This window comes from Dermacentor andersoni, chromosome 6 (assembly GCF_023375885.2).
Source record: "Dermacentor andersoni chromosome 6, qqDerAnde1_hic_scaffold, whole genome shotgun sequence".
Lineage (NCBI taxonomy): Eukaryota > Metazoa > Arthropoda > Arachnida > Ixodida > Ixodidae > Dermacentor > Dermacentor andersoni.
In genome coordinates, this window is record NC_092819.1 from 49,951,528 (window position 1) to 49,974,549 (window position 23,022).

General features: G+C 49.9%; 1 protein-coding gene across 3 annotated transcripts in view; it reads left to right on the plus strand.

Annotated features, from left to right (window-relative positions):
- The window catches only part of LOC126522943 (uncharacterized), a 538,767-nt gene that overhangs the window by 436,447 nt on the left and 79,298 nt on the right, over positions 1-23,022 (plus strand). For all 3 annotated transcript variants that reach the window (XM_055066617.1, XM_055066618.1, XM_055066619.1), the window contains exon 4: positions 13,144-14,225. In XM_055066617.1, the coding sequence (XP_054922592.1) occupies positions 13,144-14,225 (1,082 nt within the window). The remainder of the gene's footprint in view (positions 1-13,143; positions 14,226-23,022) is intronic.

The window sequence follows — 23,022 nt, forward strand, 5'->3', positions numbered from 1 at the left end:
TATTGTGATGGGAAATTCATTATTGGTAAAGATTTTAATGGTTGGGTTTATGTTCTACAATTACAAAGTGCAAGTTGCCTGTCGGGGGCACACACACAGTGGCCCACGTTGTCTGCTCGGCAGGACAGCAGCCAAGCTCACACCTAGTGGCCCGAGCTAGTGGACAACTTGCGCCTCGTGGAAGAGCGGCGCAAGGAGACTATAGATGGACACGCTATTGCTGAAGTAGGCTGTAAGATAAAATGCACTAGAACGAAGGAATATAACATTTTCCGTATACCCTGAGATAGGAACCGGAGAAAACAGCCTACTTGCGCACAGAGACAGTCTCTTTCTGCAAGACGAGGCGGCTAAATAAGTTTTGATAGCAACCTTCATCTGGCGTCCAAAGATTTAGCCATTGTTGTCTCTCTCGCAAGTGACCAAATTCAGTGCTTTTTATTTTATTTTTTTAGAGAGAAAATGAACTGGATGTGCTACTCTAATAAGTGTTTTCAGTTTTTATTGTCCGTGTTTTTTATTCGTGCTCGTCTACTTTTTCTCTTCTTATTGCCTTCTCCTTCCCACTTTCCTTTTGTTCCCGTCGACCCAAAGTTCAGCAGCAAGATAGATCGCGACAGTTCAGGCCGACCTCTCAACCTTTTTTTTTTTTTTTCTTATATGAAATCTCTCTCTCTAGTTCATTCGCTCATTCACTCACTGTGGCGTCAACATCAGAAACAGCCGCACGGATTTGGAAGCTTGGCGGGCGACTGTCGCGTGTTGATCGCGCCGACGTCAAGCGATTGCTTTCTATTTCGTCTGCAACTGCACCGTCAAAAATCAATTGTTCGGATGTGTAAACACGCGCACTCAAACACACGAGAGCTGATAGCTGAGCAGTCGTTGTTTACCAGTCAGTGCACACTGTGATTGCCTTACACCGGGCGCGAGCAATTCTCGCGCAACCGCGCTTTGTTGTCTGCTGAAAACCAGACCTAATCAACTTGCCCTTAGCTGTGGTGTCCAGTGACTTGGAGGAGAGAGAGAGACAGAGAGAGAGAGAGCCATGCGAGAGTAGCGGAGGGTTATAACTTAGCCTCCACGTACGCAGACCTCACTATGCAGCAGCAGCCTCACTATGCAGCAGTGGCGCGGACTGTAACCGCTGAGCTAAAGTTATCTGGTAAACAGACGCTCAAGAGAAAAAAAAAATTGTGTTAGCGCATTATCGTTTTACAGACAAAAAAAAAAAACGCTCTTACCGAGCGAGGGGACTTAGTAAGCCATACATGACGTAAAGAAATCGAGCAAGCTGCATATCAGGGACGCAGCTGCAGCGGGGTATATCTGAAACGTCTTGCGCGTACTGCACGCAAGTTACATTAATTCACACACGAGAATGGTTACAAGCCTAACTTCTGCAAGTTTACGGTCTAATTTTGCAATCGTGTTGGCTCCCTATTCCTGGTGGGCCCGTTTGGTACGCAGAGGGTGTTTGGGCACTAGGACAAAGAAATGACCTCCCTATACTGGCGGCAAACAAAAATAAAGAAAAATCCGGTGGTGACGCTATCATGAAGTTCTCGCACGAGTCCGCCGTGATCAAATCAAATCAGTTTATTCCAGTTTTCTTACAAAAACTGACGGTGGCAAGAAAAAAAAGCAGTCTTTACGACCCCTTGACAAGCCTCGCCACCCCTACAAAAAGGCAGTTTTGCAGCGACCATACAATAGGTACATGAATGTTCGCACATATCAGTCGATGACACATGGAAAAGCAATGTCAGGGATTTTGATGGTGTCTGCTCACGCCTATTCAATTTCATTTATCAGTAGATATGGACTATATCTCATTCTAAATAAGCCAAATACTGATGTACACAGCAAGCTTCAAGAAGTTTTATTTCGGCACAGCGGCCCACTTACGCAAAACAAAAAGTACTTTGAAAGTTGTGACGTCACACCGACGTAACGGCGCGGCAGTTTCGACGCAAAATTTAGAAACTGGAAAGTTGTCTTCTGTTTTATGTTCTAATGAACAGCATGTTACGATGTAATTAACAAAGATTTACTTCTGAAAGAAGAGGAAGTGACGAATGAAGTGATATGTCAGTAAACGGTTTATGTCTCGCGTTTTATGTATCATGTTGTATTACTTTGGGCTGCCCGGTTCTTGGCCATGCCAGAGTGTCGTTGTGTCGCATTGACGCACAAGCGCCCGCTCCAGAGAGTTCCTTTGTCATTTAGTTCTTCTGCATAAAAAAGTTACGTTATTTAGACGAGCCCCACGATTGGACAACATTCTTCTTAGAGGAAACTACAGACAAGGAGATTGTCTTCTTAAGCTACACCAAGTTGAAAAACGAAGCGGTTTTGGAACTTTCGCGCGATGTGATCTCACCTTCGGCGGTCAATCTTCATCGCCAGCGTTCTACGTAAGGCTGTTTGCGCCGACGGTGTCGCTTATTTCGTCACCCGCCGGACCGCGCGACTTCTGTTACAACCCACGTACTCGCGTACCCCGCGTACTCCGTTGTCATCCGCCGTCTCCGGTTGCGCAACTTCCTAGTCACAAAAGAGGTAACGTCTTCGTTAACTGATCACGCATCGCCATCGCAGGGTAGCCGCGGGTAACGCATCGCGATGCTCGCGTCTCGTCGTCACCGCCTCCTCGCGTCACTGAGCCCGCGCCTCTCCTTCCGTACCGCACTTTTTTTTTTTCGTTCTAGTCGTGCTCCCTAAAAGGGCTGTAGAAAATAGCGCCTCTTCCCCTTCGCAACCTCTTTCTCTCTCTCTCGTTTCGTTGTCGAAGCGCGCGCATATGCGCTCTTTCGTCGTGGCTCGCAGCGTCGCCTGGATGCGCGCCGCTGCTCTCGTTCGCTGTTCCTTCGGGCGCCGCGAAGCTCGCTTTGTTTGCACGCGGTGCGCACCAGTGGCGTTCCTTTTGTTTCCGCCGAGGCTACGACCGCGCGGATCTCGGGGGGTTAGGCGGTGTAGGGTAGCGGCGAACTTCTGCCGCGCGACACCGTGATACAGCGTAGCTACTGCTGCTGCTGCTGCTCTGCAGTGTCGCGAAGCACGGCAGGGCAGGCCGTCCGCGGCGCTTTCCGACTCATTGTCAGCTCGTTACTTCGTATACAATGCTTGCGATTCTCGGTTGCTGCGAGCACCTAAAAATAACCCTCTTTTTCTTCATTTTTCTTTTACAATAATAAGCCCGGATCACAATTATGGACCTCGTGTAACGTTGCGATGCATTGTGAGAATATCGTCATCATCATCATGAGCCTATTTTCACGTCCGCTCTGCAGGACAAAGGCCTCTCTCTCCCAGCCCGATCTCCAATTGTCCCTTGTCTTGCGCTAGCTGATTCCAACTTGCGCCTGCAAATTTCCCAATTTGATCATCCTGCCTAAATTTCTGCCGTCCTCGACTGCGCTTCCCTTCCCTTGGCACCCATTCTGTAAGTCCACCGATTAACTGCCCTACGCGTTACGGAACACTATGGTGCACTGTATGAAATACTAATAACTTTTTGTTCAGTTCTTTGTTTTATTTGTCATTTCATTTTCATTTTGACCTTGGTCAGTGACCTGCTTCAGTTTCTAGCAATGCTTTTACCTGACCAGACGGGATCCCGTCGAACCCTCGAACACTTGGACTACCTTAGTTCTTTATTACAAGCCCGCAACCGCTTTCTCACGTGCGAACTTTCCGCTTTTGTCTGCGCAGTGTGTAGTGGGGGAGGGGGGAGGGGTAATACGAAAAATTAACAAGGAATCGGCCAGACGAAAGGTTGACCCTTCTGACTCTAAGGTATGCTTGCGCAGCCAGTAGGGCGTCAATTAATTAATTAATTAGTTGACAACTTCATTCATTCATTCATTCATTCATTGGGTTTAGAAGTAGAAAGAGAAGCAGGAAATGCAACTAGGTTGCGCAGGTCCGCTTTCCTAGCCTACACTGGGGGAAGCAATACTGGGGAGCACCGGAGTGATTGCAGACGTTGTCGCATTATGCAGCTATACCCGACAAAAAAAAACAAAAAAACATCGACAATGGTGTCGACTTAGATTACGCCATGGCCCTTCCCGCTCTCTCGAGCATCTTGTTCCACGCTTGATCGGTTTGCAAGCATACCGTAAATACGTTTTCCTTCCGCGTCTGCCTCCACGTAACGATATATATGTGTGAGCATTTTCCTGCATTCCACCTCCTTCCGTGTGCAGCCGTCACGGCTGGGAGTCGAACGCGGGACTTGGCGACGAGCAGGCGAACGTCACAGCCACTTTGCCACCGCTGCGCACGTGGTCGTTCAAGTGCCTATAAGTGGAACATTTTGGAGGAGAAAAAATCCCCGCTTACGTGCGTTCGCTTCCAAATTGGACGATCGACTGGCGATCCCGAACTCAACTCGTTTACAAAGTCTTCGGGTTCGTCTTTCATTTCTAAAGCCCGGTAGCGCCAGCGCTTCAGGGTGACTGCACGCGCGAGCACTCCAGGACGAAAAAGAACGATAACTTCATGAACACGACACCGAGCGCTACAGTCTCTCATCGTGTTCCTTTCTTTTCTTCCCACGTCGTTCGCGCAGCTTTTCTGACCATGAACTAACTCACATACGGAGTCAAATTTCTTACGGAGAACAATGTCCGCAAGCACAGGGATCATCCCCCCAAAAAAGCGCGCACGAGTTGATGAACGTCGTTCTCAAAAGGGGAGTTTCTCGCGAGAGAAGCACATAAATTAGGGCGTTCTTTGTTACAAGCTCGCAACCGCTTTACTGCATACGAACCTTCCGGTTCTATCGGCGCAGCTAAGTCAAAAAAGAAAGGAAGAAAGAAAAGAAAGAAAGACGCAAGATGGGGTGAAAAGAAGAGCAACGTCTTTCAAGAATTGCTGGTGCGAGCGTCGGGCGTACAGGGCCCAGAGACTTCGCAGCGTAGTCAGATATACCATACTGCGGGCCTAAGGACCCACTCTCACTGCGAGATAATGCAATTTGTCACCGGATATAGCGCGGCCACTTGTTCTCTTTGAGCTGCAGAGACACACCGCGGCGCGCACACGGGCGGTCGTCCGGCGGCCAGAGGAAGCGGCTGCCGTAATCGAGTTACCGTTGGAGGCGCATGACGGACGTCGGTGTCTCCGCTCGCCCATCTCTTTTGTTGCGTGCAGTCACTCGTGCGTGAGTCTGCGGCCATGGGCATGCCTGTATATGCACAGTCGCGGTAACGACGGCTTCGCGGGCGGTGCTACACACAGACGCGGTTTGTGCTCGCACCTCTCGACCTCGTCGGATGCGTAGTATACGAAAGGGAATGGGCGAATTTACATCCGGGAGGCTTAGTGCGTGGCTTGTCGTATTTACCGAAGAGTTGCGATCTGGGTCAGTTGGTGCATATTCTCGAGACGTAAACCAGTCAAAAGACGAAGAACAGAGGATCGACGTGGCACACATACAACGACTGGACTAACAATTGTGGTTTATTGAAAAAAAAAAAAGAACTGCCTCCCAGGAAAACCAAGCACAATTGTTAGTGCAGTCGTTGTGTGTGTGCCACGTCTCTCCTCTGTTCTTCGTCTTTTGACTGGTTTATATCTCACGTATATACCGAATGCCAGACGTAGAAGCGTTCCGCGGAACACGGGCCGCAGAAGAGGAAAAGGGTTGCTTAAAAAGACGTAGATTTGCGCTGACTGTGGCTTCAAAGCTGGTCAGCTAAAGTGACAGCGAAGTAACGTGGCAAGAGACAGGCATCGAATACCTTTTGTGGGCGTGCCCGAAATCGCGAGGTTTGAAAGGGGGCGCTTTTTTTTTTGACAAGCTGCAAGAGAAGAACCTTCCGCGTGCTTGTTGTCTACAACACCTTGTGTTTCGAAAAGGGTCACTTTTTCTTACCCAATAGGGAACTTTTCACGTCTTGCATTCCTAAGAGGGACGTGGTTTGATGGGCGTGTGGTCACGCACTGCAAGAGACACCCAGGCAGGCAAACGTACTGCCGGCCTATATCGCCACGCGTTTCAATCAACGCGGTCTGTTGCTACCGAAGCCCCTCCATAAAGCGGTGGTGGCGCGTGGGCGAAAGGGCTTTGAGTTGCTGCAACCCGGTACCGTTCACCGCTTGGCGACGAAGCACACCAGCTGCTCATCATCGGCACACGAGAGAACAGCGCTAAATCAATTAAGACTGATGGAGTATGCCGTTAAGTGACTTCATTTGCGTTTATTCGGCGGGAAACAGTCTTCCACTGTAGCGTAGAAAATTGACGAGATAAACTCCATTCTCGAGAGCTCGCCGCCAAGTTACGCTCACCTGCAGCCCCTCTTGGCAATATGCATACGTAAGCGCAGTCGGGTCGAGCTGAACGAGCGCGTCTTATGACTCGAGCCGCTCGGGTCGGGTTTATGTAAACGAAGCTATTCATTCTATACACTCCAGTATGGACCAGAGATTTAGCGCTCGCTTGTTTAGTCGTTTCTCCGTGCCCCGCATTGCATTTGGACAGCTCCGAGAGTGTAAGGCTCACGGTCACGCCGATTACCGCGCAAAAACGACATAAACACAACCGGTGTAAATGGGACACATGCGCGTCGAGTTCTGACTAAACTGAAAGTGTATCAATGTATGCCAGCGGTTGCAGCATATCTATTCTTGTTTCTTTCATTTTTTTTTCGTCACCTTTTTGTCGTTGCTGTCATTTGCTTGTCTATACACGTATGCATGCTCCCCTGTGCAAGTACGTCTTGTCCGGCCGTCTACTTTTTTTTTTTTTTTTTCTTCACGCGACACGTTTCTCGCGACCGCGTTCGCGGCTTCCCGCTGAAGCACGTATACAGGCCCATTAGGCTTCGCCACTTATACAGGCGAGAAGTTAACGAAGTCGCGCAGCTCCTTCCTTCTGCGACACGTTGCGCGTGGAGACATATAGGGGTGCACCGTTTCCCGACATCGACACGTTATCGGCACTTGTCATCTCCTCTCGGGGCGGCGAGGAGAGAGATTCTGGAGCGTGTACACACACAGACAATGCAGACAAGTGCCTCCCCGCGCACAGGTCGCCCATTATCCGGTCAAGGCGAGCGCCACGGCGTCGTCTGGCGCGCGAGGTCTGGTGATATACTCTCGCCCTCTGTTCTATGAGTCATCGCTCTCCGCGGCCGCGCGTTCACTGTGGCCGAAGCAGAAGTGTCTTCTCTGTGGCCGAAGCAGAAGTGCATTCGATGCCACACTTCTGCTGCTGTGCCGATTTTTTGGTTCGATCCACTCCTGCAGGCTCGCTTGGCGGCCTTCCAAGGCAACATCCTGGTCACTTCGCAGAGAGAGACGGGACGGGCACGCATTGCACCGCGATCGAAGCAGCTCGCGATGCCTGCTTTCTTCGTTTTTCTTCTTCTTTTTCTTTCGTCGGTGTACCGTGAATACGTAAGAAGACGCGAGGACAACCCCACTGACTCTTGTGCGACGTGCCAGGTGCCTGATGCTTGTGCAAGCCTGCCTGGCGCGGTTTGGCGCGATTGCCTCGAGCTTTTTGCATTGGTGCATAAAATTGCGTCGAGCTGTCCCCTTATCTAAGGCGCCTGATTGGGAACGTAAGGTTTCGTGGAAAAAAGTTGTAACGAACCCTGCGTAAGCTGCTGGTTACGCCGGTTCAGCAGCCACGGGAATGACTGATATAGTGCATGGATTTGCATAAACTTTCGTCCTTCTTGCTTGATGCGGCTGCGTGACTTTAGCAAGTCGATAGTCTTCGACGAAGTTTGCGTTATGGGCTTTGCGACAATTCGCAACTTTTACGCGTGTGGGAGAATATAGAGCCGCACTGCCTATTGCGGTGTTTAGAAAACTGCGATTGATTGGAACTTTAGAACGATAAAAGGCGTAACAAACGATGCCACAAGAACGTCTGAAGTCATAGACACGAAAATTAGACGAGTTCATCATTCCCCAGCAGAACGATCGCATCACCAGAGTTCCTCTAAGTAAAAATAATAATAATAATAATAATAATAATAATAATAATAATAATAATAATAATGACGCACACAGGAAACATACAAGACAGGAAAGAGGCCTTTCTTATTTGTGAAAAAGGAGAAGCATGTTGCAGTGACTCGTAGGTTACCCTACGAAGACAGGAAATTAACTTCATGCGATCTTTTTTGCAAACATAAGGGGGAAAAAAACCAGCCTTTTCCTGTTTTCTTGCATGCTTCCTGCGTACGTCCTTTTTTTTGGCAGTTTTTTTTTTTCTTTATACAATGCATCAACTAGCCCAACAACGTGTTTTACTAGAGTACCGGAGTTACTCCGTCTTGTAGCTTTCGCAAGAAAGTCTGTCGCTGGGAGGGTACATTATACAGTGTTCTGGAGGGCGATTGGTACTACCGAGTCCACAGTTGTTTCTACAAAAGGGTATTTTAAACTATTTCGAGAATATTTGTTGAGAACAGGCTCGGAAGAATTTCCTTTTCTCTCCGCTTCAGAGCTCTCAAGGATGAGAACACGTAGAAAGAACGTGCCATAACTCTTCGTTTGTAAGGGGTACTATTATTTGTTCGAATTGAATTGGTATTGTGTATTTATAGTACATAACCTGTATAAAGAGGTAGTGAAGAGTTTGTAAGCCAGACTGAAGATTCGCTTGCATCGAACCGCGGGCCCCGGCTCTACTTTGCATATGGCCTGCATGCTGCGTGCTTCGACCGGCGCCGTTCTTTTTCGGCGCCTTGCATTAATGTTGAACCCTGCCTATAATGCTAGCTGTGTAGCCTTCGAGAAGAATTGGATAGTCCATAGAATTTCTGTGGATGTTCATTGTAGTCTAAAAAATATGTCTAAATACACCCTGGGGACTTATGGCTACATATGGTTTATTATGGGCCTTCTTAACAGAATCCGTTCTGCAAGTCTACGGTTAACGATGTTTGTTTCTGCACCTTGTTGCCAGATCTGTGTACCACAACACATACACACGATGAAACTGACGCAGAAGAACGTTCTTATAATTTTTTGCAGCATGGGCACAACGACACGAACATTGAAGGCACTTATGTCACTGTGCGTTGTCTCGCATGCCCTTTACGTCTGTGTCGTTGTGCCTGCGATACAACGAATCAGACGGTGACTTGGCAACAAGGCCATATATAGCCGCTTTCGCGGACGAAATCTTGAGTTCCAACAAGCGTTTACGTCAGTATGGTATATCTGTGTATATAGTATATCTGTCTATATACATACCTCCGCGCGTATCCTCTGGATATCAACAGTATTGTGGAGTGTAGATCAACAATTGTGACAAGCAAAGTCGTAGAAACGTTACGGCGTTTTTTAACATCCGCCATCTACGGCCGTTTGTAGACTGACCGAACGATGGACCCTTCTTCAGCATGTGCGTGGCATACGCGCTGGATTATCTTAGACAATCTGGGTTTCTTAAAGTGCGAACCAAAGCACGATGCACGAACGTTCCTTTCTTTGCTTTTCTTTTTTTTCATTCCGCGCTTCATCCTCCGCGTCCATGATTCAAACCCGAGACCTTGCACTGCTGATTCACCACGCGGCGAGTCCTTGGAAGTCCGATGTGCCAACTTAATGTGATGAAACCCGGATGCTGCCGCGCACACTTTCAGGAATGTCACCGCGTCGTAAGGCGTGCGCGCAGGATTGACCCGCTTACAGGAATGGAAGTAGTCGGGGGGGCACAGTGCACGCTTCATAATTTTCTCCAACGGAATATAAAACAGTGAAACGACTCTGCGGCGCATGCTGCCACATGGTTTTATTTCGACCGTTGGAATCGAAGTGCGAGAGCGGCCAGGATAGCCTCACCTGCCTATCCTCACCGGCTCTCGGTGAGGATAGCCTCACCGAGAGCCGGGATAGCCTCACCTGCCGTCAAGAAGCATTTTTTTTTTTTTTTGATGTCAGGGTGGCGATTCGAATAGAACTGCAAGTAAGGTCTGCCACAGAAGCGTTTCGTTTCACGAATGCTTCAGACGTTCCCGTCGGAGACGCCCTTTCACGGAAAGATTAAATAGAGGCACAAGCTTTCTCTCGGAAGGTTGTATACCTGCTTATAAAAAAAGGCCTGAGGGGCACCTGTTTAAACAAGAAAAGCTGCCTGTAGGAAAAAAGTAAAGGGGTGGAGGGAAGCTAGATAGTAGCGGTGTGCGAATGGTTCGCAACGTTCAAATAACGAATCGAATAGTGATTATTCGTTGATAAGAATGAATATTCTTCGAATTTTGAAAATGTCAACTGCGCCCAACCAAACATAAGATTAGAGCAGAAATACGGTAAGCTTTCACTCCCGCAGGCATAGCATATAAAACACGATAACTTGCGTTGTGGAGCAGGGTACGTCACTCACGTAGCCGTACTTCACAGGCTGTACATGGATCAATCGCACTCTCTCAAGAGTCCTGTGCATGCGAAGGAACTACTCGCTTGCTCCTAATGCTCCGTTTGTGCATTTAATAAACAACGCTTCATCGCGTCTACTCTGCAACGACAGAAACCTGCTAACCTTAAACACTGGGACGTGAACATCGGTTTACATTTACTACGATAACGGCTATTCAGTATTCGAAAACTATTCGAAAAGTGTTCGACGTTCGATTCGATTCTGGCACTATTCGATTCGTATTCGATTCTGTCCCCGAAAAATTACTATTCGCACACCCCTACGAGCAGACAGTTTGGCCCTGTGCCGTTTGGCCCTGTGCCGTTTGGACTCTCCCCTCCCCCCTCTCCTGATCGAAAGCGCTGGGCATGCCTACGTACCCAGGTTTCGGCAGACCGCGGGGACGGCAACAGCAGACCGTAATGCGAGGGAGATGAGTCACGTGAAACGTACTGCGCGTTGCCCTTGCAATTGAACCGAGAGTTGCCAGGCAAGGGTCCCGGCTTATACATGACCCCTCTTGTGAAAACACGTTCTCGCTGGATACGAAAGCAAGCTCAGCGCAATGTGTTTTTTTTTTTCTTTCTTTTTACTTTCCGGCCTGCGTGCGAATGTTAAAGGTCGGCCCAGAATGGATCATCGTCAGTTCAGTGTGGCGGCCACCGCAGACAGCTGCTTGGCTATCGAACGATTAAGACGTTGCGTGTGGCTTTGTCTTTGGCTTTCTTGAATTATGATCTCCGCGGGCCCTGTTATAATGCCAGCATCGACCTCGCCTCTGTGATGCTTCATTTTGTCTTACGTTTAATTTGTTTTTCTTTTCGCGGGCATTAAACCCGTTGCGCGGCTCCTTTGTTTTCCTTCTAATTCATTTTTTAATTATTATTATTCGTGTGCCAGACACGCTAGTGTGTGGCAGATCGTTCATAACTGTTTTGACAGCTCGGATCCCATGTTGACCTGGCTGTCAGAAAAGAAAAAAAAAAAGAACTGTGTACAGCTCTGCCTGATGCTGGCGCTCTTATCTTATTTCGTGTACTTATTAAGATGCGCCTCACGTTTTCGACTCACAGCAACGCTTCTAATCAAATGCGACTCCAGGGGTATGAGCACGGAGGCTATTTTTCTGTTGCTCCGGAATGAAAATATATCCTCACCGCGAGGCGAAGGACGAGGATATATATCTCTCGGCCGCGAAGAACTAATTATGTAATATGTAATTTGAGTTCACTCGCGTGCGTGCGCGCCATTTCAGATGAGCAGTCCATTCAGCCACGTATACGGTTGGGCAGTCGATCATTGTTTTGTTTGTCGCATATTCAGTGCGAGCGAAGCGGCGGCCGGGAGGTAACTTCTGCGAGAGCATTGTGATGCATATCAGGTTACGTTGCGCTATTGTGCTCGGTAATAAACACATAACTTAGATGCTTTCTCTCTGGCTTATACGATGAAGCTGTTGCAGAATTCTTTACAACCACAGGACTTGACTCTCTCCCGTTAGTTCTATTCGGCCTCGTGTGTGAAATTATTATCGCCTTTTTTTTTAATTTTACTTGCGTCGTGCCAGGCTTATTCTTACCTCTCTTGGGAAGAATAAGAAGGGTGAAAAGTAGTGTGGAGGTCCAGGTAGAATGATAGAAGTCGGATCGATGCTAAGTCGTATCGATGCTAAGTCGTATCGATGCCAAGTCGACTCGAGGCCATGTCGACTCGAGGCCAAGTCGACTCGAGGCCAAGTCGGCTCGAGGCCGAGTCGACTCGAGGCCAAGTCGACGGCGCTGCACATTTCGTCCGTAGTCCCAGCTGGCACGGGTCTCGTTTCATCGCGTTGCCAGTGCTCCAACGAATGCGCAGGGGTTCCGCGTGGTTCGCAGCGAGACAGGGCTAGCGTCGTGTGACGTAAACGAGTGAGCATATCTCCGAAGAGATTCGATGCGAACCGCTCTGCTTGAGCGTGTGGCCTGTTCACTGAAGCGAATTCGCCCACCGCGGTCCTAAGCTGTGCGCCTAAAATAAAACCGAACGTTCACAGTTTTTCTTATCCGAAACCAAGTTATGACGTGGTAATATTGCTTCCGTTTTAAATCGTTCGTGTTATAGGACACGTTGACGAGGGTGATTGCTGCTTAAGGCGCACGCTGATGCTTGCGCACGACGGCTGAGACGCAAGCAGTATACGCCAATTGTGGACGTCTGCTTAATTCGGCGTGACAGTACCACCTCTCTTCGGCATCACAAATTCAGTTTCCTGGTTGTAATATATCGCGCCGAAATTTATTACTTAGCGTAAATAATCAGCGTCAGTTTTTTCTTTTTTTTGTTGCAAATTTGCAATGAGTGCACTTACGAAGTATTCGGGCTTCGAGAAGTTTAGCATTACAATCGATCGTCTGACTCATTTGGTTAATATAGTCATACTTTTATGTTTGCGTGTTAAACTGCTTTCATTTTAAAAGCTACATGTGCCGCCGGAGTAAAAGCAATCCCTATAGGAAATCGCTTATGCATCACACCTTCCATGCATGTCTTTCACGAACTTCTAACACATTTTCTGAAGTAAGCAGTACCCAGTATGCCTGTAGGTTCCAAGCGCCTAAAAGTCGCATAGCATAAAACACACAGCCAGATTACAACCGATCAAGTGGTCAAAAATAATCCGAAAATATTGTTTATATATGCATCTATCAGATGTTCGAGATATTCTTCGTTGAACGTGACTATACATCTATGGCCTCTTTCCACCGTTTGCGCAGGGAGCTCAAGGCCACGTCCGGTCAATGGATGCAGGACCTCTGCCGGAGGTCTAGCCGGCGCCGCAAGTTGAACGGACCCCCCGTCGCAGACGAGCTGGGCCGCGCTCTCCAATGCGTGCCGGCGCAGCAGCGGCCCGACCATGCAGGCCGACCCGCTATCGAACGCGCGACCTCTTCCCGTGCCGCCGCTGCCGCACCTGCGTCCGCGACCCACCAGCAACCGCAACAACAACAGAGCGCCCGAGGCCTCGGCAACCACAGCGGCCCGAAGACGACGCCGCCCATGACCAGGACGACGCCGTCGGCGTCCCCTGACGCGCAACGCCCCCCGCTTGCGCGACTCCCCGGCGGCTACTCCTCCGCTCCTCGCCCGGACTCCCCGCAGTCCGCCGTCGGCCAGGACAGCCTGTCCTCGGACGTCTCGAGCGCCGCCGACTCGTCGGCCACGCCCTTCCCCGCGTCCTCGGCCACGACCAGCAAGCCGACGTCCGAAGGCACGCCGCCCTTGTCTTCGACCGCCTGCCCGTCGCCCCCGACGGGCGTCCGCTGGGCGCCGTTGCGGGGTCCCCTGAGGACCCCAATCCGGAAGCTTCCCCGTCAGGGGTCATCCCTGTCCTCTTCTAGCGACAGCGCGTCCGCCGAAGGCGGCGTCGGTGGCAGGCTGCTGCCTCACCACCAGCAGCCGCCGTTGTCGTCTTCGACCACGGCCGCCGACGACTCCCCGCCGCCCGTGCCCTTCCCCCGCACCAAGCGCCAGAGCCCGCAGCGCCAGCTGCCCCCGTCGCCCATGCCGCAGGACAGCCCGTCGCCGCCGACCCAGAAGCAGCTGCTGGTGCCGGACTCGAAGATTCCGCTGGCGCCGTCGCTGTCGGCGCCGGCGTCGCCGGCGTTCCGCGATCGGTCCCGCAGCGCGCTCACGGTCACCTACAGCAGCCCTCCGAGCGTCCAGGACGGCCGAGGACAGACCCTGCCCGCGCGCAAGGCGACGGCGCCCGAGTTGACCGGTCTGGAGCGGGCCAAGGAGGTCGCCTTCCGCAGGGTGACCCTGGGCAGCGTTCGAATGGAGAGCAGCAGCACCACGGGTGAGTCTCGGTCGGGCCCACCCTTTTTCGATACAAGGTCTCGCATCCCGTTCTAGCTTTCTTTTTTTTCTTGCCTCGGAGGCTCTGCCTCGATTCATCTTACTGCCCGCGATGCTGCGTTGTGGGCGTGGCCTGTGCACCAACGCCTCCGACGGTTACGCGTCTATTCCTATACACTGGCGGCCGCTTGCGAGAATCCAATGCTATATACCTCTGGTGGAATAGCAATAGCCTAACCCGTGCATGCATCTCCCTAAAATTTCCCTAGACACAAATTCTAGTTAAGCCCTGAAGTATATTGACCACAAAGACCAAAAAGTCTTTGAGGTAGCAAAGCAGTCTTCGAGCGACATTCGCTTTCGTCCTTTCGCTGTCGTTTGCCCATAGGCAGCCTATAGAAGGTCTCTCTGCCGTTTTCTCCGCGAATTCCGTAGGTATGATGTCCATGGGCAGCTTGTGCACTGGCACGGTATTACACGTTCTGCCGACTAACGTTTACCAGTCTCCATGCCAGAAGTTGGCTCAGAAGCCTATGGGCTGCAGCGTAAGAAAGAAGATAGGCTCGTAACGATTTTTATCTGTAGACAGTACGTGCACATTATGACAGACAAAAAGGCAAGTCTTCAAGAAAGCAAAGTGGTCTTCAAGAAGTCTAAAGTCAATTGCTTTGGAATCGCCTCCGCAACGGTCAATGGGTACAGACCCGTAATATACACGCTGAGTGATCGCACACTACATTTCCTTATTTGTGCCCTAGCAGTCACAGAGAAAAAAAAAGGGGGGGTGGAAGAGGGCAAGGAAGGAATCATCGTTATGAATACAGATAAATGTACAATTGTACAAAATACAAATATTCTTGGAAAACACCGTATAGCCAGCAGCTGCAGTCGCTAAACGATGACACTTGAAAACAGGGTGCACGAATAAAATGACATTTAACTAGAGGACACGACTATATACGGCTCTTACTAGAAAGCTTTAGACTAGAGGACGCTAGCGAATTGCGTACGCAAGGCCCAGGGGCCCACTGTACGTAGGAGTATGTACATATGTCCCCTAGTAAACACTAACTAGGTCAAGGAGAAGTTCGTATGAAGCCATCTAGACGTCCATATGCTTTCACTCTCCTGCGTTTTCCTCCTCCCCCGCCATGCGTAGTAGCGCACCACCCACGTTCCTGCTTCCTTTGGCTTCGCAGTGCCCCGCCGTTCTTGTGTCTGTGTGTGTGCACGCCTGTCGTGATTATGTGGGGGGCTGCTGAATGTAGTTGCTTCGTTTTCAGTGCGTGACCTGTCGTGCACCCGTTTTCGTTTTCACCCCCCACCCACAACCCCCCCCTGCTGTTCATCTCCCTATTTTACTTTCTTTATTTCTTTTTGTTATTTTCGCGAGCTCTGCGACGCGTGAAATTTATTCCTTTTGTTTTTCGTGGCACGAAGCGGTTGGCCTTACGTGCGATTGTCTTACGCATACTCTGTCGGCGCGAGAGGAATCGTTCGCAGATCATCATTCATTATATTTGAAACAACGAAGGATCGAACGAGAGAATAAACGGGGGGGGGGGGGGGGATAACCAGTAATAGTCTGGTGGTTACGCTTAAAGTGGCACCAACGCAAAACTTCGCTTTAAAGAACAGCATACTCTGGCGATTATCTGATAATACTGGGGTTACTACAGTCCTGCCCTTTTTCTACTTCTGTTGTCCGTGTGTCTTGGCGCAGTACCCTAGTATTACAAGATTAACTTCCGCCAACTATCCCAACTTCCCGCTCTACTGCGATTCTCTGAACCCACATACTGTGATTGCAACATTTTCGCACAGAGCCACGTTTTTTTTCTTGTTTGTTCCTCAAGTAACTGCGCTAATCCACTACCGGCAATGGCCAAGGAGGTGGCGAACAAACAAACAAACAAATGCTTCTGGAACGTCATGGCAGTCAGTAAAAAAGAAATGCAGGTGACAACACAATGTTGAAGTCCCTGCACTGGCTCTCGTGACGTTATTAATTTTGACAGTGTCTTCTAGAGCCTGGTTATAACTTGTTCTCGATGAAGACCGATCGCATGGCATCTCAAAGGAGCATGAAACAGAACCTAGCAAGTTTTGAGAATTTCTTTTCTTTGCGTGAAAACGGCCTAAACAGGCAAAGAATGCTACTTTGAAAGTTCCATGACGTCCCATTGGCGTATTGATACCGCGGTTCGTGTGCCAGATTCAGAAAGAGATACGTTGATCTTAAACTTATGTCGTAACCAACAACGTATTTACCGTAGAAGCAACGCAAAAATAATCTTCAAAGACTACTTCCGCAATCTAAACATAATAAGTGCTGCTCTTTACGGTCACTTTACTGAACATGCATTCGATGTCTCGCCAGCTGATAAAACACTTTTTTAGAGAAAGATCGCCGTTTCTGTTCGAGTAGCTGCAGGTGGTTGTTTACTTCTTGTATCTTTGAAAGGTGCATTAGCTATTCATCTATGTGCATCTATACAACTTCGTCTGTCCAACTCGCCGCTGTTGCTTTGTGGGTTCTGCTAGCTGAGCACGACGTCGCGGGTTTGATGCCCGACCGCAGAGTCCGCATTCCTATGGCGGGCGGGATGAAAAAAAAAAAAGAAAGGAAGAAACGCTCATTATACTCAAATTTTTTGAGCATGTTTACAGAAGCCCTATTGGTCATTCCACCCCCCTCCCCCAATATGCGGAGCATCTCATGTCTCCGGTGTTTGCTTCTCTGTGGTGTTATTATTGATATTCATGTAAACATATATAAAGACCACGACAGGGAGAATTGGCTAGCCTGGATCAAGGATGCAGCTGCAGTGGGGCATACGATGTGACTACAGAGGGTGTAATGGGCACTATGTTACAGAAGGGACGTAATCAAATACGCAAGTTACATTCACGCGTTAGAAAGCTTACATACCTAACTTATGTTGCAGCTAGTTGGGGATATTATATAGGGTCTATATATATAGTACTGCAATCTCACGCTATTTCTAGACTCTGCGTGTCGAACGCGGGGGGCTCCGTAACCGAGCAAGCGTGAGATTTATGCAAGAAATTGCGCAGTAGTGGACCTTGTAACTCCTGATGAGCGCAGCTTTGAGTTTGATGAATCTTACCCTACAGTAGCTGAGTGAGTTCTCTCAGGCGTGACCACTCCCGCTCGCATCGACGAATCTACTGCCGAGCGATGCCTTTATGAACGCCGGGCGAAATGCTGAATGTAGCTCCGATTTCGTCATGCGTGGCGCGACAAAGGAAACCGTCTACGCGAGCGACACATCATCCAGTAATGGCTTCTTTCCTCTACACAGCGATACAAAAGTAAGGAGCGTGGGTAGAACGGTTGTGGATATATAAGCGATAACAGTATAACAAGTTTTCCTTACGTGTGGTTTTGGCAATAGACACCTTCCTACGATTTTAGAGACGTTTCACCTCAAAAAAAGGGGAAAAAATCGGGAAGGGGGAAAGCAGGAAGGGCAAGAGAAAAAGGAACGCACCCGACAACAAATCGCATCACACGCCGAGTACGATCTTTACCGACGTGATCGAGTCTAGTCCCCCGTCGTCGACAAGAATTCCAGCCCACTTCGATCAAGATTAAGTTGCGGGGAAACTTGCCCGAACAACACCGCGCATGAATCACATCACCTCTGATTCAGGACAACAATCTCGACGTTTTTTTCTCTTTTTTTCTCCGATATAAAACTTCTATCGCTCTTCTTCCCGGGCCTTCCGGTCCTCCATTGAGGACAGACACGTTGCGTCGTATACGCGCGCGAAGACCGAATTCTCCCGCCCCTCCCCCTCGCCTGTGGTCGTCGCGCATCAATTCAGATCGCACGATTCCCGGCCCGGCCCGGCCCGCATCAGCTGGTGGATCGCGCTCGCGCTGCTTCTTCTCGCGGGGCGCGTAACCGCGGTGCGAGGGAAATCGGTGATAGCCGCAACGGCCACGGCGTTTGGAGCGAGGGAGGCGAGAGTATACAGGCGCGCCATGCCAGCTGGTGGCTGGTTGTTCGTAACACACGTGTATACACGTACGATACGATGTGTATTGAAGGGGAGACCGACCGTGCGTGGCTTTCTGAAGCGTATACACGCCTGTACAGCTCGTGCCGTTATGTACTCGCCCTTTCCCGACTTGGCGAGAAGTCGTGCTGTTCTTTTTTTTCTTTTCTTCTCTTCCCTCGTGGCCACCTCGTTCACACGGCGCCGCAGCGAAGCAGGACACGTAGGCCGGCCAGCCCCCTCGTATGTGGAAGAACCATATAGCACCCGCGTCGATACGTGCTTCTTGGCACAGCAGTCTATATACCGTCTCGACGATCGTCGTACGTGTAACGAACGGCCTCGCCGTTATTTCTCTCGCGCTTCGCCTCACTAATTCGGTGCTGTGCGGTGAACGCTATGGGGCTCGTGTCGGCCAATCAGGAAAAGAAAAAGAGAAGAAAGAAAAAATATGCGTCGTTCTCAGACAATTTCAAGTACACTTTTATTTATTCGTGAAACTGTACTTGCGTATATAGTCATGTTCGGTGGGGTGACGTATTCGTGTACTGTCTTTTGTGGCTTCGCGGATTCGCCTTCCGAACCGAACTTTGTACGTGTCCGTGCTATCTGACTTTGTTCGGGATTTTTCCGGTGCTCCTTGTGATTTCATTTCGTTTGCCATGCGACGAGTGGCAAGCTCCCTTATCGACGACGAGTAACCGGTGCATCGCTTAGAAGTACCAACATCTGCTTTGATATCGGGTCGTTAAAATTTGGAATCAATGAAAGGAACGAGAGCCCGCTGCGTGTTCGTGAGAAAAGAAAGGATATGTATCCCCCGATGCGGGCGATACTACTAGTCCTTCCGTGGATATTCCGTTCAATCGGCGTAGCTCGGAGGGCGATTAGAGGCGGACAGTGCAGGAGCTGAGGAGCCCCTTCTTCCGTTTCTCTTTACCCTGGTTGGCTGACGTGGCCCATATAGCTTTGGCTGCACTGCACGGATATTTGGCCAGTGGGAGTATAGATGGAAGTTCTTTTTTCGTTTCCTTATTTTCCCCTCTTTCTTTTCTTTCGCCGCCTCCTTTGTGAAAATGACGAGAGTTAGAGAGAGAGAGAAATGACCTGTGGTGACGCGTCGAGTCTGTGAAACTTGTTTGAAGATGGTGGCCTGTCCTCACTGGCGTATCTCATCCTCTGCTTGCTTGACTGTCCTCGCGTCACGGTGTCGCGTTATCCTTTCTGCTCGCAGAGTTTTAAATTTCATATTTTGACTGCTCCACATATTTATATACGAGTAGAGCAGCCCGTGCTGATAACCTCTCAGGCTGGAGCCAACGTCTCGGCAAATGGGAACTTGCCTTCGTCAGTGCAGGTAACGTTGAGTGTTTGTCTCGACGAAGAGAAATCCTTTTCTGTCGAAACATTAGCTCCAACCTGAGGCAACGTCTTCTAGGAAGTGCTGCTTGAGGCGTCCCTGAGTCAACCGCTGTTAAAATCGCCCCGTGGCTCCGCCTTCCTAAAAATATCCTGCGTTATTTTTGTGCTTGCGACGCGTGTTCGTACGTGTAGTTCTCGTCGATATATTATTCTTGCTTTTTTTTTTTTTTTACCTTCATTCTTGCTTGAGTAGTGTAATTAGGGTTCGGGCACAGTCTGCTCTAAGGAGAAATTTCTTTTTCTGTTTCTCTATGTATATTTAAAAAGAAACGGATGGCGATTTAACCTACATGTTGACATCGATTAATGACAATGTCTTTCTGAGCGAGTTGGGATTGAGAATGGGGTGGAGTCACTGCGCACGGCACTCTAGCGCGTCACCGCACGCGTGAGGGAAGTAGAGGGAGCGCCAGACTTTTTCATTTTTTTTATATATATACTACAGTCGGGATTCCAAAAGTCTCCTAATTCGTTGTATTCGTTATGGAGAAGCAACAAGCGTACATGGGTGTTCCCTCGGCGGCTCGCCTCCTGGCGGCGGTACCGATTACAGGTACCAACGGTCTTGAGAGAGAGAGAGAGAGAGAGATACTATTTCGGGTGGTGAAACCTAGAAATGCATCCTATTCCAGGTGACTATAACGCGACATGTGAGAGTACTGGTATGTTTGGATATAGGCCGTTCGTGCGTGACTTACGGCCAAGCGCAAGTCGAGGCGATGATACACATTCTCCTAGAAACGGTGCTCGCAAGAAACAGCAAGGACGGGCCTCCCCGTGGAGACGTTTCGGTCAGTCTATTATGCGGTTGCTATAGGAATTCAAGCTATGTTTCCTGCACTCGGCTACGGTATACGTCATACTTAGTGACCCCATTTGTTCAGAGGTTTGTTCCTCCTTACGGAATTATTCGCGTGCCAACGACGCTTTGTCCACATTTGTCTTACTCTTTTATTTTTTTTCGTTCTTTCGCTTAGTTCTGTCCTAAACCACGTGAGAAAGCCGAAATCACGTGAAATTCCTCGCCTGTCGCCATTACACCCTGCTAAAATCCCTTTGGGGATTGAAGTATCTGTAAAAAATAAAATCGTGCCCGTTCGCAAAAAAAAAAAAAAAAAAAGAAAAGAAAAAGTAAGAAACAAAGCTAATCTGGGACGAGCTAAAAAAGCTCTCAATCTTTCTCTCTCTCCCCTTGTATATAGCATCCCCTGCGTACATTGTATTTCCTTCAGATATATAGGCTGTAAAAACCTATCGGCCCCAAGCCCCATCCATTTTCTCGACTCTTTCTCTCTACCACTTCGCTGCCCGTCTTTATTGAGCAAATTGCGTGCTTGTGTATGCTTGTGAGGTGGCTGGGTGTGTATAGGTGTAGCCCCAACTCACTTCTCATATCTCTCCCTCCTCCTTCGCTTTCTTTTTCTCTTCCTTTTTCTTAAACACGGCTCGAATAATACCGCGCGCTGCTTCTTCCTCATCTTGCGCCAAACAGCAGCAGCCGTGCCATTTTTAGCGACTCGACGATAAGGCCCGGCGGCGACGAGATAAGCGCGGCCATTGCATCCGCGTTGGTTCGGTAGCACATTCGGCCATCTTGTGTGCGGAGAGAAAGCGCCTGTCGGGGAGCGAGGGCGGCGAGTGGCTTGCGAGAGAGAGCGCGGGCAATGCGCGCATTGCATCGCGATGCCGCGTTAAATAATTTCGCCCGCGTCTCCGTCGTCGCGATCGCAGTGATTGCGAGAGCCCGAGCTGCTGCTGTGTAGCATGCGGCGTGAAAGGAGCGTGCTCGTCTTGGCTTGGGACAGTGTACGAAGAGAAGGACTTGCGAAATTAGAAGCGACCGTTTTTATTATACCCATTAATTTCGGCCGAATCGCCCGCATATGCGGTGAAGTGCGCGGCGCGTTCCGGGAAGCCCCAGCGCCGTTCCAGTGAAACCCACACGGGCCTGCGTGCCGGCGATGTTTTATGCGCAACGTCGAAAAGTGTGCGGCGCGAGATTCGTGCGCTTGAGACGCGTGTGCGTGCAGTCGGCCTGAAAAGCTCGCGGGACACGCGGATTGCCACGACGAATGTGAAATGGTGCTCTGTTTATGCGTGGCGCTTGTAATTTAATAGATGTCATTGTGTGGGTTCGTATAAAAACTATAACAGATTGAAACGTTGAATTCCGGGGCTCTGTTCCGAAGTTTCGCGGGAATTCGGCTTACTCGCAGTTAGTCTCGTGTCCCGTGAACTGTCGTGACCTGTCGTGGATATATATATATATGTATAGAGAGAGAGAGTAATCCGAACTCCGGGAGCGCTAATTCCGTGCTTTTTGTTCCCATTTATGCTACGCGCGTCGTCGCGCGACCAACCCGTTTCTATGCGGTTTTTCGAACGCATCCTCAACACCAAACGAAACACGCGAGCTATCGCTGCGGCGAGTCACGAGCAAGGGAAGAACGCACTTACGGAGGCCTTTTTTGCTTTCTTTAGCTGCCGCCTGTTTTGGAACGGGGTGTGTGTGTATACACGCATATGGCAGCCGCACACGGGACGCCATTCTTTTCATGCTGGGAAGGAAGGCCTCCCTGGCTTCGGCTCAAATTGGGCGGAACCGCGCCGCCTTGCTGGGGCTCTCCAGTATCCGGGCAAACATTTGTCGCGCCGACACCACACAAAAGCCGCCCTAATGGTGCTCGTGTATACACACACAACCGCGAGCGACAATAGAAAGACGTGTACTATAGAGAAAAGGACCGAAAGGATCTCGCGCAGCGACAAGGGCAAAAGGCAGCGGCTGCGAGCCGTTCCAACGCGCGCGCACAATGCCTCAAGGCGGCGTGGCTCTTGTGCTGGACAAGGTTACGCAAACGATGACGACGACTCTGGTGTCGCTCTCCGCGGTATCGTGTGGCCGCGTGCGCTGCAGGCCGTGCGCGTGGTTGCGAACGGCGCGTGTGTTGTGAGGCAAGGAGTTCCTGCGACGGACGTCCCTCGAACGCGTGGCTCTGGTTCACGCCCCGGGGCCTCGTTAAGGAATCGTTCACGTTGCCCAGCTGGCCGCATCTGGCGGAGTAGGCACGTTTTTGTTTCCGCGAGGTAAAGAAGACCGTGGTTTTTTGTTTTTTTTTCGAGTGATGTCCGGGCTTTGTGCTCTAGAATCTTGTGGAATTTCCGACTGGGTGACGGTTGTGTAAGGTCGTGCGAGGCGACGGAGAATCACTGTCATCGCGTACGAGTGAGTGAGTGAGTGAGTGAGTGAGTGAGTGAGTGAGTGAGTGAGTGAGTGAGTGAGTGAGTGAGTGAGTGAGTGAGTGAGTGAGTGAGTGAGTGAGTGAGTGAGTGAGTGAGTGAGTGAGTGA